The 14,908-nt window shown below is 34.9% G+C and overlaps 2 protein-coding genes across 7 annotated transcripts in view; one reads left to right on the forward strand and one right to left on the reverse strand.

Annotated features, from left to right (window-relative positions):
- Positions 1-14,020, forward strand: part of ZNF451 (zinc finger protein 451) — a 79,745-nt gene extending 65,725 nt beyond the window's left edge. For 4 of the 6 annotated variants that reach the window (XM_054492428.2, XM_054492430.2, XM_054492432.2 and 1 more), the window contains 3 exons: positions 5,151-5,219; positions 5,797-5,910; positions 12,232-14,020. In XM_054492428.2, coding sequence (XP_054348403.1) covers positions 5,151-5,219; positions 5,797-5,910; positions 12,232-12,278 — 230 coding nt within the window. In that variant the 3' untranslated portion in view covers positions 12,279-14,020. The remainder of the gene's footprint in view (positions 1-5,150; positions 5,220-5,796; positions 5,911-12,231) is intronic. The other 2 variants (XM_054492433.2, XM_054492431.2) reach the window with 1 other exon arrangement.
- Positions 1-14,908, reverse strand: part of RAB23 (RAB23, member RAS oncogene family) — a 109,150-nt gene that overhangs the window by 41,028 nt on the left and 53,214 nt on the right. The gene's annotated exons all lie outside the window — the stretch shown is intronic.

The following is a 14,908-nucleotide window of genomic DNA, read 5'->3' on the forward strand; positions in this document are numbered from 1 at the left end:
TTTTTGTGACATATAGAGATTGTGCACTGCATGAAGAAGGATATGGGCTTTGGTTCAAATGCTAACTTTGCTGTTTCCTAGCAGTGCGATTTCAGGCATGTTACTTAACTTTTTTGGAGCCTCATTTTTTTGTATTTATATGGTTGTAATAGTTAGTGAGGTATGTAAAGTGTCTAGCACGGTATATAAAGCACTTTAGCTATTTAACAAATAATAGCTATTTTTTATTATTACTACCATAAAAAGAAAATGTGATTCCTAGCCACTACATTTTTAATGTTACACTGAATCATAGTATGTTCAGGCTTAGTTATCTGATTTAAGACCAAATTTTTTCTTCATGGAAGACTTAAAACCATCAAATTTCCTGTAGTGAACTTTATAAGGAATCAAAGAAAAATCATTTTCTTGGATAACTTTTTATTCCATTTCCTTTCCTAACAAATAGCTTTGTGAATAGTTGAGTAATAGTTTCTATTAAGGAATGGTATTTAATGTATAATGGGACTCAATAAATCTCTCAGTGTCCATTAATAATATAATTTTTGTTACTAAAGAATGCCAGATAACTCCTTGCACATAGCTAAACATGGTGTTCCTTCTTGTTTTCAGATTTGACAGCCAGTCAGTTTCTTAAGGCAATGTGGTGTTTGGGGTGAAGGGGTCACTGGACCTTTTTGAGAATCTGATGAAAACTTTCTATACCCTCCGTCCCCCAAAATAAACATGTATGTACTACATTGCATACAATTTCAAGGGATCTGTGGTCTCAACGCTTCTAGTTGCCAATCAACAAACAAAATTGTCCTTTGGGATGTAACCTAAGTTTATACTATAAGTCAACAGTCCCCAACCATTTTGGCACCAGGGACTGGTTTCATGGAAGACAATTTTTCCATGGATTGGGGGCAGGAGGTGGGGCATTAGATTCTCATAAGGAGCGTACAACCTAGATCCCTTGCACGTGCAGTTCATAATAGGGTTTGTGCTCCTATGAGAATCTAATGCCGCTGCTGATCTGACAGGAGGAGGAGCTCAGGTGGTAATGCTGCCTCACCTGCTGTTCACCTCCTGCTGTGCGGCCCAGTTCCTAACAGGCCACAGGCTGGTACTTGTCCATGGCCCTGGGGTTGGGGACTCCTGCTATAAGTAACATACAGTGATAAGTTCTCTCATGTTTGTTATTATACAGCTAGGCTAGTGATTTTTCAGATTTTTGAATTTTTCACCAGAGCATAGAGAAGTGATACAAGTTTGAGTCTCTTATTCTTTATAAGTTTTCAGAAATTTACCATCAGCAGGACTAAAAAGTGGTTTTTATTAGACTAAAGATTGCTGTATAAATAGGAAGGATCTTTTGAATATTGTTGTCAGAATCAATGATCGTATGGTATCATACTAGGATAAATTAGTCTTTGCTAATTTCTCTGTTAATTGAAAATCTTTCCAGAGGTACTTATTTCAGTAAAAATACAGATATTTGGAGTTGCTGGTTCTGTATATCGGTGTCCAGTCATTTGTTCCTAAGGCATTGTTTTTGCGTGGTGGGGAGGGGAAAGGTTAAGTAGCTTTATTACTGGTACATTTTTAGGTCTCTGACTTGGTTAGTTAGGGTAAAAGTTCTTTTCTCTCCTTGTAAGCATCAGGATTTCAATGTGAACATTTTAATTACAGCTATGATATATGTATAAATTCTTGTAGAGACATTTAAAAAGTCTGTTAACTTTAATTTCTGCCCCCACCTTGGTCTTCTTATCCTTCATCATTTCTATTTTATATTGTACTCATCCTCACTTTCTTAACACTTAAGATACATGGATCCTTTCTGGTAATCCCAATCAGAGAAGCCAGGTAGACTTTCTTAGACCATTTATATTTTATTCCCAAATACTTCTTTATTCTAACTCAAGCCTCATGTTTCAGAGATGCAGATATAACTTGTCACTTAAATGTTGAAAGAAAAAAAGGTGAACTTTTTTATTGAAAAAAGTTTATTGTAGTTTATTGAAGACCTACTATGTGCCAGCCACCATGTTAACTGCTTTTTATGTTTGTAGTGTTTACAGATGTTTAAATATGTTTAAAGAACTTCTTCCACATGCTTTTTAATCCCCTTTGCAAGCTACGAAGTAGATATTGGATTACCCCATTTTATAAGTGTGGAAGGAAGCACAGGTTCAGAAAGGTTAAATAATCTACCTGCAGCCACAGAGCAAGTGCTTTGCTTTTCATTAGTATCAACGACTATGGGTGGGACTTTCACTGACACAAATACGTGATTCCATGATGTAGAGCTAGCCACCCAGTGTGAATTACTGGCTTTAACCATGTCCTTGAAGAATGAAGATAATGGGAGATATTCTGCCACAGTATAGTGACATTGCAGAGTTTATATAAAGATATCAAACAAGTTTTTTATTTTTAAATAACATTCAGGAAGAATGTGCTTTTTTTTTTTGTCAGAAGAAATGATTTGGTTATGAGTTCTGGTGCTTTAAAAAGTAAAGTGATTATATGCTGAATATAGCCAAGGAAAGCAATTAGCATTCTAATTTCTTTAGGATCTTTTGTCTCATAATTAAATGAATAAGCACCATCTTTCCAGGCTCCTCGAGATGTTGGCACTAGAACTACAAGCACTGCAGTGAGCTTATTGGAGTACTGCAACATGTGGTTTCAAAGAAATTCACTAGAAACCTGCCTCCCATTGCTTCCTCTACCTTTCCCGTAATCGATCTAAATGTTCCAGGGCACACAGAAGTTAATATTTTCAGTGTTTTCTTATTTGGGCCAGTATCTGCTCCCTTGAGAATTACATATAATGAAAAAGATGTTACTACAAGATAATTTTTGTTGAATCTGTATGCTCCTTAGATGGTCTTGTTTATAAGCCTGAGACTCTCATATCCATTTAGTTGTGGCTTCATTGTGGATGAGTGGGTTAGAAGCAGTAAGTATGGTTGGCATCTATAGAGTCATACCAATTACACAGATTTTTAAATCCATCTTACATATAGAGCATAAACATTCACCTAGGTGCTATGGAAGTGTAGATGATTGAAGCAGCATCATGGCCTGTGAACTAGGCATTACCTAAAATAATTGTTGAACTTATTTCTTAAAGTCTGTCTGCCTGTTGTTTCCTCAGCCTGTTAATGAAAACTATAGGTTGTTTCTTTGGGCACCATTATAAAAATATGTTTGATAAAATTAATTCCATGCAAAGGTACTGAAAATAAGAAAGAATATTTACGATTTTCTCTGTTCTTCTGATGGGGTTGACTGAGGCAAAAGAAACCTTTTATGATATTAATATTTGCAACCCCATGTCAAGTTAATCCTTGACAAATCAAGGATTTGTCATTATTCAAACCTGTAGTGTAGCCTTAAGCCTTGCATGCAATGATGAATTGTTTGGATGAGTTATAACATGCTGCTTTTGACTGACCTTGACTTTAAATTGTAATAACAGAAACCTGGGGGTATTTTCCTTTTGTTCTTAATGTTTAGAGCAAGCTTGTCTAACCTGCGGCCCATGGGCCACATGTGGCCCAGTTCAGCTTTGAATGTGGCCCAACACAAATTCGTAAACTTTCTTAAAACATTATGAGAGTTTTTTTTTTTTTTGCGTTTTCTTATTTTGCTCATTGGCTCTCGTTAGTGTTAGTGTATTTTATGTGTTCCCCAAGACAATCTTCTTCCAATGTGGTCCAGGCAAGCCAAAGATTGGACACCCCTGGTTTAGAGGTTTAATTTTGTTGTTTAATTTGTAAATGTAATGTTTTATTTACCTAAAACACTGCTTGAAATATTTGAAGTATTTTGCTGGAATTAATAGCAAAGATGACTTGTAAAAACAAATTTCTGCAGCAAAAGAATATAGTGAAATATAGTGATTTAATTTTTATTTATAGACACTTAAAGGTCTTTTTAATGTATATTTTAAGTTTTTAAGTTTGCACAGAAACAAATATATCTATATGATTTGTATTTAGTTAAGTGCTGATTAAAGTCACTGACGTATATATATATAGATGCATATCTGTTTATATTTGTATAATTATATCTTGATATATTGATTTAAATGTAGTTAAAGTGATAAGCAAAATATTAGGTTATTGATAGTACAATGTTTCAAATTTTTTAAAGGTGAACTTTATTTTTCAGAATAGTTTTAGATTTACAAAAAAGTTGTGAAGATAGTACAGAGTGTTTCCATGTACCCATACTTAGTTTCCCTTGTTAGTAACATGTTATGTTAGAGTGATACATTTGTCATAATTCACGGAACAATATTAGGACATTATTACTAATTCCAGCCTTTAGTTTTCCCCAATGTCCTTTTTCTTTTCTTTTCTCCCCTCCCCTCCCGTCTTTTCTTTTCTTTCTTTTCTCATCTCGTCTCATTTCATTTCTTGAGACAGGGTCCCACTCTGTCACTCAGGTTGGAATGCAGTGGCGTGATCTCGGCTCACTGCAACCTCCGCCTCCCAGGTTCAAGCGATCTTCCTACCTCAGCCTCCCAAGTAGCTGGGACTATAGGTGCGCACCACCATACCTGGCTAATTTTTTTGTATTTTTAGTAGAGACAGGGTTTTGCTATGTTGCCCAGGCTGGTCTCGAACTCCTGAGCTCAGGCGGTCCACCCACTTCGGCCTCCCAAAGTGCTGGAATTACAGATGTGAACAACCACGCCTGGCCTCAATATCCTTTTTCTACCCCAGGACCTCTTGGGATCCCACATGACATTTAGACATTAATCTCCTTAGGCTCCATGGTTCAAATTTTAAGTGAGTTTTGCAGTGCCTTTTCAGTCATACCATATTATAAAGCCTTCGGTCTCTTATTATGAAAGCATGTAAGACATCAGGTAAGTAAGTTTGTGCCATGCAAGAGGCATTGTTAATTAAAACCTATGGTGTTATCTCCAAAGAGATGAATGCATATGATTTTCAAAACAGGAGAATTTAATGTCACCATTTTTAATATTATTTGGTAAGCGTTGGAAAAAACCTAGTGTGGGAAAGTAGTGTAACACTAATGAACTGTATTATAACAAGTAAGCTTGGGTATGAGAAGTTATTGAAAATAATATTGAGAATACATAAATTTATGGCACAATAACTGTATGTATTGATTCTTCTTTACAGAATGTGACAGTGATGATAACATGGGTGCCAAAAATACTTCAATAGGAGAAGAATTTATATCCACAGAAGGTAACCTAGTAGAGTTAATCTCTTTTCTACTTGACTGTATCTGTATTGTTTTTTAATTTCTCTGTCTCTCACCCATTCACCCCTCTTATTCCCTTCTACCCCCAAGTTAAAACATTTTCTCAGTTTGAAGGATAGCTTTGCATTTTTCATGTAAGATGACTTAGGGGTAATACTAATTTAGAAAGCTAGAATGGGTCAGCCAATTATGGCCCTAGGGTCAAATCCAGTCCACTATCTTTAGGAACACAGCCATACATTTAAGTATTGTCTATGCTATTGCTTTTGTACCACAACTGCAAGGTTGAATAGGTGTGGCACAGACAGTAGAGCCCCTCCACCTCCGCCCCCCTCAAATAATTATTTTCTAACCCTTTAAAAAGAAAAAGTTTGCTAACCCCTGGGCTAGGAGGTGATTTTGATTTCCTAATTATTACTTATCTTGAGTAGTTTTAAGAGTATTAAAAGACAGGCAGTGGAACTCTAAAAGCAAGCACTTATATCTAAATATAAATGGGCTTTTTAAAATAAATTTTAAAAGGTTTTTTTTGTTTGTTTGTTTTTTGTTTTTTTGAGACAGAGTCTCTGTCACCCAGACTGGAATGCAGTGGTACAATCTCAGCTCACTGCAACCTCTGCCTCCTGGGTTCAAGTGATTCTTGTGCCCCAGCCTCCACAGTAGCTGGTATTACAGGTGTGTGCCACCAACGTGCCCAGCTAAAAATTAAAATTCTCTTTTACTCTTCTTAAAAGAAAAGCTATTTCCTTCCATAGGTTAAAGAGAACTTTTTATGTCACTTGGCTTCAAATCATTTGCTGGCTGTACCATTATTTGGTTGTGTCTTGTAACCATTCTTTACTTTGGTTTTTCTATAACAGACTGTACTTTTTAATAACCAGGGGGAAATGAGATAATGAATCTTAGAAAATACTTTGAGCTTCACTGGAGAAGTTGAAAGTGTTATATCAGCATCTTCGACATTAAAGAAAAACAGTAGGAGCCTTCATGTACATTCCAGTATAATGTTTATTGTTGGAGATTGTAGGGTAGGAATGTGGAGGCTGGAAAGTAGGGATGGAAATGTGACTAAACACACACAAACAGAATGGCCCGACTGGTATGTTTTCTTTGCATTTCCTTGATCTCAGATAATACAACTAGTTTGACTAAGAGCATACTAGAGCTTTATGCTATTAGGAGTTTGGGAAATGGAGTCTGGCAGTGGAATCAATTCATCCATTAGATTAAGTAGATAGCTGTAATCTTTCTGCCTTATAGCCAAATTTCATTGGTTAAACAAAACTGGCAATAAATCTATACCTAATTGGAAGGAAGCAAGTGTTTTGACCAACTTGTTTTCCCAGCATTGTCTTTCAAAGTCTAGCTCAATGCCTAGCAGCCACATAATGATGAATTAAACAAATGAAAGAACTTTTGTGCGTTTTGAACAAAAACTGCCAATTAAGTTGTTTATCAACGCCACTAAAAGATAAGCAGTACTGAACATCTAAAGAGTTCAGATTTTGCAACTTTTATTTGACACCTCGTAACTCATCCCATGGAAAATGCCAGGCAAAATTATAACTTTTAAATAATTATAAGCTATCACAGTTTTGTGGGCTCCTAGCTAACCTAGGAAATCTGAGATTTGTGTAACTGGATATGTACCACATATTATCTATGTAATGCATTTTATGGTTTGGAGTGGAGATGTTACATTTTTGTGATTATTTGGTTTGGAAAAATAATTATTTTTATAGGATTCAAGAGAAGATACTTTAAACCTATAACTAGTTGTCATAGTTAAAATAGAGGTGGGGATAAAATCCTTTAATTCCAAGAAAAACCAAAGGAATGTGTTTGTGTTTTGTATCCTGATGCTTTATATAAAATAAGTGTGAGAAGCACACGGTGTTTCACATAAGTTAAGGAATATGGGCTCCTTTGCACTTTTCTCTAACACCCTTCTTCTTTTCCCCTCCTCATCACCCCAAAAGAGCTAACTCGAATTTCATCTCTTAGGTTGAACCATATAGAATTGCCATTTTTGTAGGCACTGTTGTATGGTCAGTGCCTTTCCTAGATTGTCCATCTTTAGACACAGCCAACCACTCTCTATTCTGGGCTCCCTCTGTACCAGGCCAAGTGGATTTAAAATACCTCTGTCTACAACTTTCATCTCTGCTGACTGTAAGCTCCTTAGGGAGTAGGATCAGGTTTTATTTATCTTTACTTCAGCAGCACCTAGTACAGTGTTTGGCACAAAATGGTTGCTTGTTAAATGAATAAACTTTTAACAAACTTAAAACATGTTAGAGCCACCAGGACCCATTTCCCTATAACTGGATAAGGGAAATTAAGATAGAGGCTATTTTGTTATAGAATATTGGGTTATTTTGTTGACCCTGAACCACAGAAGCAAAATAATGTTCTAGTCTAGACCTGATAACAAAACTCAAAAAAAATTTTAAGCAACCTCTTAAGTGTCTTTTTATTCCTTCCTTTCCCAGTACAACTCTGTAAATGCCTGAGAAATAGTGGCAGAAGACAGGATAAATCTGCTTATGGCTTTTTGCCTTAGGGTAATTCCCTCCTTCCGTGATGTCTTATTCTTTGTTGTTCCCCATAGACCAATATCAAACTCTGACCGTGCAGGCCAGTCATAACAATCCCATATAGTCTATTTCCTGTACTTGACAGAGGAAACAGATGCCGCATAATGTAGTGGTGAAAAGTACAGTCTTTGGATTCATACTGCCTAAGTTAAAACTCTGCTGCTTACAAGTTGTGTAATATTGGACAAGTCACTTAACTTCACTGTGCTTCAGCTTCCTCATTTTAAATATGGGAATATTAGTATACCTACCTTACTAGAATAACATGACATATGGTAAATAGTATATATTGGTTGCTGCTACTGTTACTGGGATTATGATGATCATTATGCCATTATTTACTTATATGTTCACCAAAGGTCTACTCTAGAGGTATGTCTGTTAACTAGAGGTATTCTGACTCAAATTGCTGGAAAAGACAGAGGACAGCATTATATAGATAATTTTCTTTGCAAAACCATCTTTCCGTAAATGTTAGCAATATGCCTTATTCTGAGAATTCCTTCAATTAATAGCAGTCAAAACTGCTCTTAATCTTAACAACTTGTGAGAGTCAGACTATTCTCTTCATTTTATATGAAAACTGAGGCTTCTAAACATTAAGTAATTTGGCCTTACATCCACAGTTTTAAAATGATTGGGGAACCATTTTTATATGTCTTCTACCTCCTACTACTGGTTCTTTTTGTTGTTTGTTTGCCATAATTACTGCTCTCAAAGTAAATGAAATTAAGGCAGAAAGGAGGGTAAGGGGAACACAGAGCTAGCCACAGAATAGAAAAACAAGGACAGATTTTTCACAAGTGTTCTTTATTTTTTCATATGGCTTCAAGTTACTGTCTGATGTCCTTTAATTTCAATCTGAGAGATTCTCTTTCGCATTTCTTGTAGGGCAGGTCTACTAGTAAATTCTGTAGCTTTTGTTTATCTGAGAATTTCTTTAAGAATAGTTTTGTCAGATATAGAATTCTTGATCGACATTCTTATTTTCTGGACTCCATGGTTTTTTATAAGAAATAAGCTAGTAATTTTATTAAGGCTGTCTTGTATGTGATGAGTTGTTTCTCTCTTGTTGTTTTCATTGTCTTTGGCTTTTGACAGTTTGACTATAACATGTCTCAGTGTGGGTCTCTTTAGAGTTCATTGAGCTTCTTGGATATGTAGATTCACCTCTTTCATCAAATTTGGGAGTTTTTCAACCATTATTTCTTCAAACATTCTTTCTGATCCTATTTCGCTTCCCCTCTTGAGACTTCTGTAATGCATATGTTAGTTCACTTGTTGGTGTCCCACAGGTTCCTTGGACTCTGTTTACTTTTCTTCATTTTTCTTTCTGTTCCTCATACTGGATGATTGATTGATTGATTGATTTAGACTGAACCCAAACCAAGACACACACTGGATAATTTAAATTATCCTATCTTTAAATTTGCTGACTCTTTCTTCTTTGTACTCAAATTCATTAAGCCCCTCTAAAGATTTTTCATTTTAGTTATTGTACTTTTCAGTTCCTGAGTTTCTGTTTGATGGGCTTTTAATAATTATGCCTCATTGGTACTCTTAATTTTGTTCATACATTGTTTTCCTTTAGTTCTTTGAACATACATAAGACAGTTGGCTTAAAGTCTTTGTCACCCATGCTATATCATGTAGCCTGTTGCTCCTAGTCTACAAACTTGTATAGCATGTTATTGTGCTGAATACTGTAGACATTGTAACATAATGGTAAATATTTTTGTATCTAAACATAGAGACATAAAAATACATAAAAAATGGTATACCTGTATAAGGTACTTACCCTGAATGGAGCTTGCAGGATGGGGAAGTTGCTCTGGGTGAGTCAGTGAGTGAGTGGTGAGTGAATGTGAAGGTCTAGGATGTTACTGTACTCTACTGTAGATTTTATAAACACTGTACGATTAGGCTATACTACTTTTTTTTTTGAGATGGAGTCTTGCTCTGTTGCCCAGGCTGGAGTGCAGTTGTGTGATCTCGGCTCACTGCAACCTCCGCCTCCCAGGTTTAAGCAATTCTCCCACCTCAGCCTCCCAAGTAGCTGGGATTATAGGCATGTGCCACCACGCCCGGCTAATTTTTATATTTTTGGTAGAGATGGGGTTTCTCCATGTTGGCCAGGCTGGTCTCGAACTCCTGACCTCAGGTGATCCGCCCACCTTGGCCTTCCAAAGTACTCGGATTAAGACATGAGCCACTGTGCCTGGCCTATACTACATTAAAAAAAATTTTTTTTTTTCAATAATCAGTTCACCTTAGCTTACTGTAACTTGTATAAACTTTAAAATTTTTAACTTTTTGTCTCTATTGTAATAACACTTAAAACACAAACACTTTGCACAGCTACAGAGAAATATTTTCTTTATATCCTTATTCTATAAGCTTTTCCCTACTTTTAAATTGTTTTATTACTTTTAAAACTTTTTTGTTAAAAACTAAGACACAAACACATATATATTAGCTTAGACCTGCACAGAGTCAGGATCATCAATACCACTTTTATAAGTAGCAGTACCCTCTAAAATAATAATAAAAAGTATAGTAAATACATAAACCAGTACCAGAGTTTATTATAATTTTCAAGTGTTATGTACTGTACATAATTGTATGTGCTGTACTTTTATACAACTGGCAACATAGTGTATTTGTTTACAGCAGCATCACCACAAACACATGAGTAATATGTTGCACTGCAACATGAAGATGGCTATGACATCACTAGGCAATAGGAATTTTTCAGGTCTATTATAATCTTATGGGACCACTGTTGTATATGTGATCCACTGTTTACCAAAAGTTGATATGCAGCACATGACCATACTTGCTTTTTGTTTTTTATAGTCTTTCAGCTGGCAAGTTTAATCCCTATAAGCTCACTGGAGGTATGATATCTTTGTATAGATGTTGCTGTACTTAACGATGGTTTATCATTTTTTTACTTTATAAGGATGTGAAAGCAATATGCATTTAGTATAAACCATACTTCAAATTTTGAATTTTAGTTCAAAGATTTTTATAACTTTAATTGTAAAACAGACATTGTGATTTCATATATATATGTATACACATATACATATATATACACACATATACATATATACACATATATATACACATATACATATATATACACATATATATACACATATACATATATATATATATACACACACATACATATAACCTACTATCATTTGTTAAAAAGACCTTTCCCTATCATTCTGCAGTGCTACCTTTGTTATAAATCCAATGTCCATATATGCATGGGTCTGTTTCTGAGCTGTCTATGCTGTTCCTTTGGTCTATTTATTCTTGCACTAATACCACATTAATTACTGTAACTTTATAATAAGTGTTCATATCTTAGACAAGTCTTGTCCCCTTGTTTTTCTTTGGTAAGAGTGTCTTGGCTTTTCTTTGCATTTCCTCATCCCTTTTAATTCATCTTAAGGGCAACTAACTGATCCTAGAGTGTAGCTTTAACTTGATACACAGTTCATGCTAGTTTGTAGTACTTTAAATTAGACAACATAACACTAGTGCCCCCACTCAGAGGAACATGCGGTTGCATCTTAGGGAGATCACTGGTGCCTGTAGCCAAGTAGCCTCTGAGAGACTGTGGACCAGATGGGATGAGATAAATCTGGTGTGAGAAGCTAGTGAAGGCCAAGAAATTGACACCAAATTTCACCCTCCTGGATTTTAGCATCATTCCCAAGGAGGAGATGGAACTCAACTATTGTGAACCCAATAATGTCTGTCTTGTTCACTATTACATTGCTGTTCCTGGTATATAATGGGCATTCAATAAATATTTGTCAAATGAGTTTACATACATCTGCATACAGCATATATTATATGCTTCACAGATGACATTTATGTGGCTATGAGTTTCACTACCTTAGATGCTAGGATGCTTTAAGCTAATTTTTTCTCAGCTTTATTGAGGTATAATTAAAAATTAAACTAAATTTTTAATGGCCTGTGACATTTTGTCATTTCATGGAGTTGCCTTTCTGTTTAAAGTCTTATATGTATCACCTCAAGTCTTTTCGCAAATAAGTGATACAGATTTTTTTAAAATGTTGAAACAAGTGATTACCTGTCAGTGATTTTAAAAGTTTGTTGACTTTCTATATTCCTAAGTGGAATTAACTTGCAAGTTCTAAGTTCATATATAAAATTCAATTCGAGATCATATCTAGATTTTCATATTTCAAAATACTCAATTTTTTAGTAGAGAAACTGCCAAGTTATCCTATGTTTTTCCATTTTGATTTTACTTTTCTTCTTGAAAAGATGAATACAGTCGATGAAACTTAAATAAATACAGCACATGTTGAGTTTTCTGTCCTAAGTGTTAAAATTCTGTTTTTTAATGCAGATGTGGAATTAGAAGAAGCTATTAGAAGAAGTCTTGAGGAAATGTAATTAAAGATATTACCACACAACATCAAGTGGCCTTGAAGAGACTCAGATAATGAATTCTTGAGTTTGTTTTCTAAAGGAGACCAGAAATCCACTATTACAAATGTATTTGAAAACATGTTTTTGCTTTCATATGTTCAAAATCTGATCTTTGTTTTGTATTTTTGTGCTAATGTGCAAACATGTACAGAAGGAATAGAATACATGTTCATGCAAATATAAATTATGTATTCTAATATAGGTGTAACAGTTTCCCAGTTAACTTTGAATTTATATATTTAGATTTAAAGGATTAAAAAAAAAAGGAAAGCTCTTGACAGTTGTTTCCCAAATAGCATGAGTTCTTTAATTTTATTTGTACTGTACAAATGATGCTAGTTTATTTTTTTAGGAGTGAAAATGAATATAAAAAAGGTGACATAGGTCAAGTTTTCCATAAATTCTACTTCTCATGTGGCACTATTATATAATACCTTTGAGATCTTTGTTTATGTTTATTAGAAGAGGGTAGTGGAAACTGATCATGGAAACATTTAAAACTTTATCAGCAATGTTCTTTGTGGGTACCATGCATACGTAAATTATTGCTTTAATTAGGGCAGCACATTGCTAAAATAAAAAATACACCTTAATTTTTAAGAAATAATTTAAATGAAACAATTTCCATTCCTTTTACCTGCTTAGACTTTTATGTGACTTGTATGGTCTCCTGTTTAAAGGGAATGGTGTCAAAATATTTGCATAAAATTATTTTTCATAACATTAGTCCTTTTTTATATATTTGTGTAAACATAATATTCTTCAAGAAATAATGTTGAAAGCCTACTCAGGAATAATCTTCCTTAACTCTTTAAATTTTAATTTCATGTGGAGTGTTTTCAGTTTAGTTATTCACTGAATTGTCAGTTTCCTTCATTTGGTATTACATATTTAATTCTTAAATATTGAGGCCCCATTGTGAGTAATAAAAAATACGACATAAGTAGAAGACTAAGAAGGGCTTGTCATATTATCTTTGTGTATATGCTTCATGTTATTTGACCAGAAATGTCTTACCTCTAAAAATTTTTAGTAGTAATTATTTACCAAACTTAAAAACATTTCTATAAATATAAAGCTTTTCTTTATATTTAAGACAAAATATAAAGGCTAGAATTTTGTTCCTTCTCTGTAACACTAAATATTTTAGTGTGAAATTGAATTTTTTTATTACTATAGTCTTTTCAATCTACAATTTGTGTTTTTAATTTCTTGATATGTCACTTCTGTTCCTCCCTGCTTGCATTTTTTAAAAACTAGACATTGTGGCTTGAGAATTTATCAATCATCTTTCCAAAATGACCACATTGTGCTTTTAGTTTGTATGTTTAAGTGGTCAAGCAAGGCTCTAGGAGGTAGTCACTGAGCTGGACCTTAAACACATCTGCAGGAGCTCACAAAATAGTGAGGAGCAAAAGAGGCATTCCAGAAAGATGAGTAGTTAAGCAGATGTGGGGGCAGGGCAAGAGGAGACAGCACCTTGTTGCCAGAGATTCTACACAAAGGTGTGATGGACACTGATGCGCTATTAAGAAGCTTTTGTGGTGTGTGGGGTAGAGAATAATTAAGGCTTCTGATAAGATAGGAAAGAGATATTTCATCATGACTGTTAAGAAAAGGTAACTGGGTTGTTTAATGTTTTAATTGATAATTGTCACTGATTGTATTTCTACTTGTTAAATAATTAAAAATCATCTTAAAATTCATACTTTGACTTTAATTTAGACACAAGGAGATGTAATCGCTGTATAACATCAGAGAAAGTTATATGGATTATCATCAAAAGTAAATGTTTCTAACATTGACAAAGATGCTTATCTTTTCATTACATCATTCACTCATTAATTCATTCAGTCACAAAATATTGAGTACCCACCATGTGCCAGCAACTGTTCTAAGCACTTGGAATATACCAGTAAGCAAAACAAAGCCCTTACCCCTCTGTGGAGCACATATTGGTGGAGAGGAGGGGATTGTACAATGTTAGTAAGCAAGTAAATAAAATTGCATATCTGATGGTGATACATGTAACGACGGAAAATAAACAAGGGAAGGGAATAAATAGTGCAGGGACAGGGAGTTGGGGGAAGGCTTGCTATTTTTAATAGGGTGGTCAGAAAAGGTCTCCCTGATAGGTAAACTTGAGCAAAGACCTGAAGAAGGTGAGGGAATGAGGATGAAAATACATATCGGGAAGAGAGTTCCAGGTGGAGGAGGGGAAGGTCCAGACAGGAGCTTAGTATATTCAAGGAAAAGCAGGAAGGCTAGTATGGCTGACAGGATGAGCTAGGAGAGTAATAGGAAATGAACTTACTGAGGTTTTTCTAATGACCTGGGCTTTTACTCTGACGTGAGGAGCCAGTGAAGGTTTCTGAGAATAAATGGTATGATCGGCCTTATTTAGGATTGCTGTAGTTGCTGCACTGAGAGAACATGTACATGAGAGGCAAGAGTAGAAGCAGGGAGACCAGAGAGGAAGGTATTGTAGTACTCCAGGTGCAAACTTACCAGGTAGCTTGAACCAGAATGATGGCGGTAGAATTGGGAAGAATCTGGATATATTCTGAAGGTAAAATTGTGGGATTTACTAATGG

This window comes from Pongo pygmaeus, chromosome 5, assembly GCF_028885625.2.
Source record: "Pongo pygmaeus isolate AG05252 chromosome 5, NHGRI_mPonPyg2-v2.0_pri, whole genome shotgun sequence".
NCBI classification, from domain to species: Eukaryota; Metazoa; Chordata; class Mammalia; order Primates; family Hominidae; genus Pongo; species Pongo pygmaeus.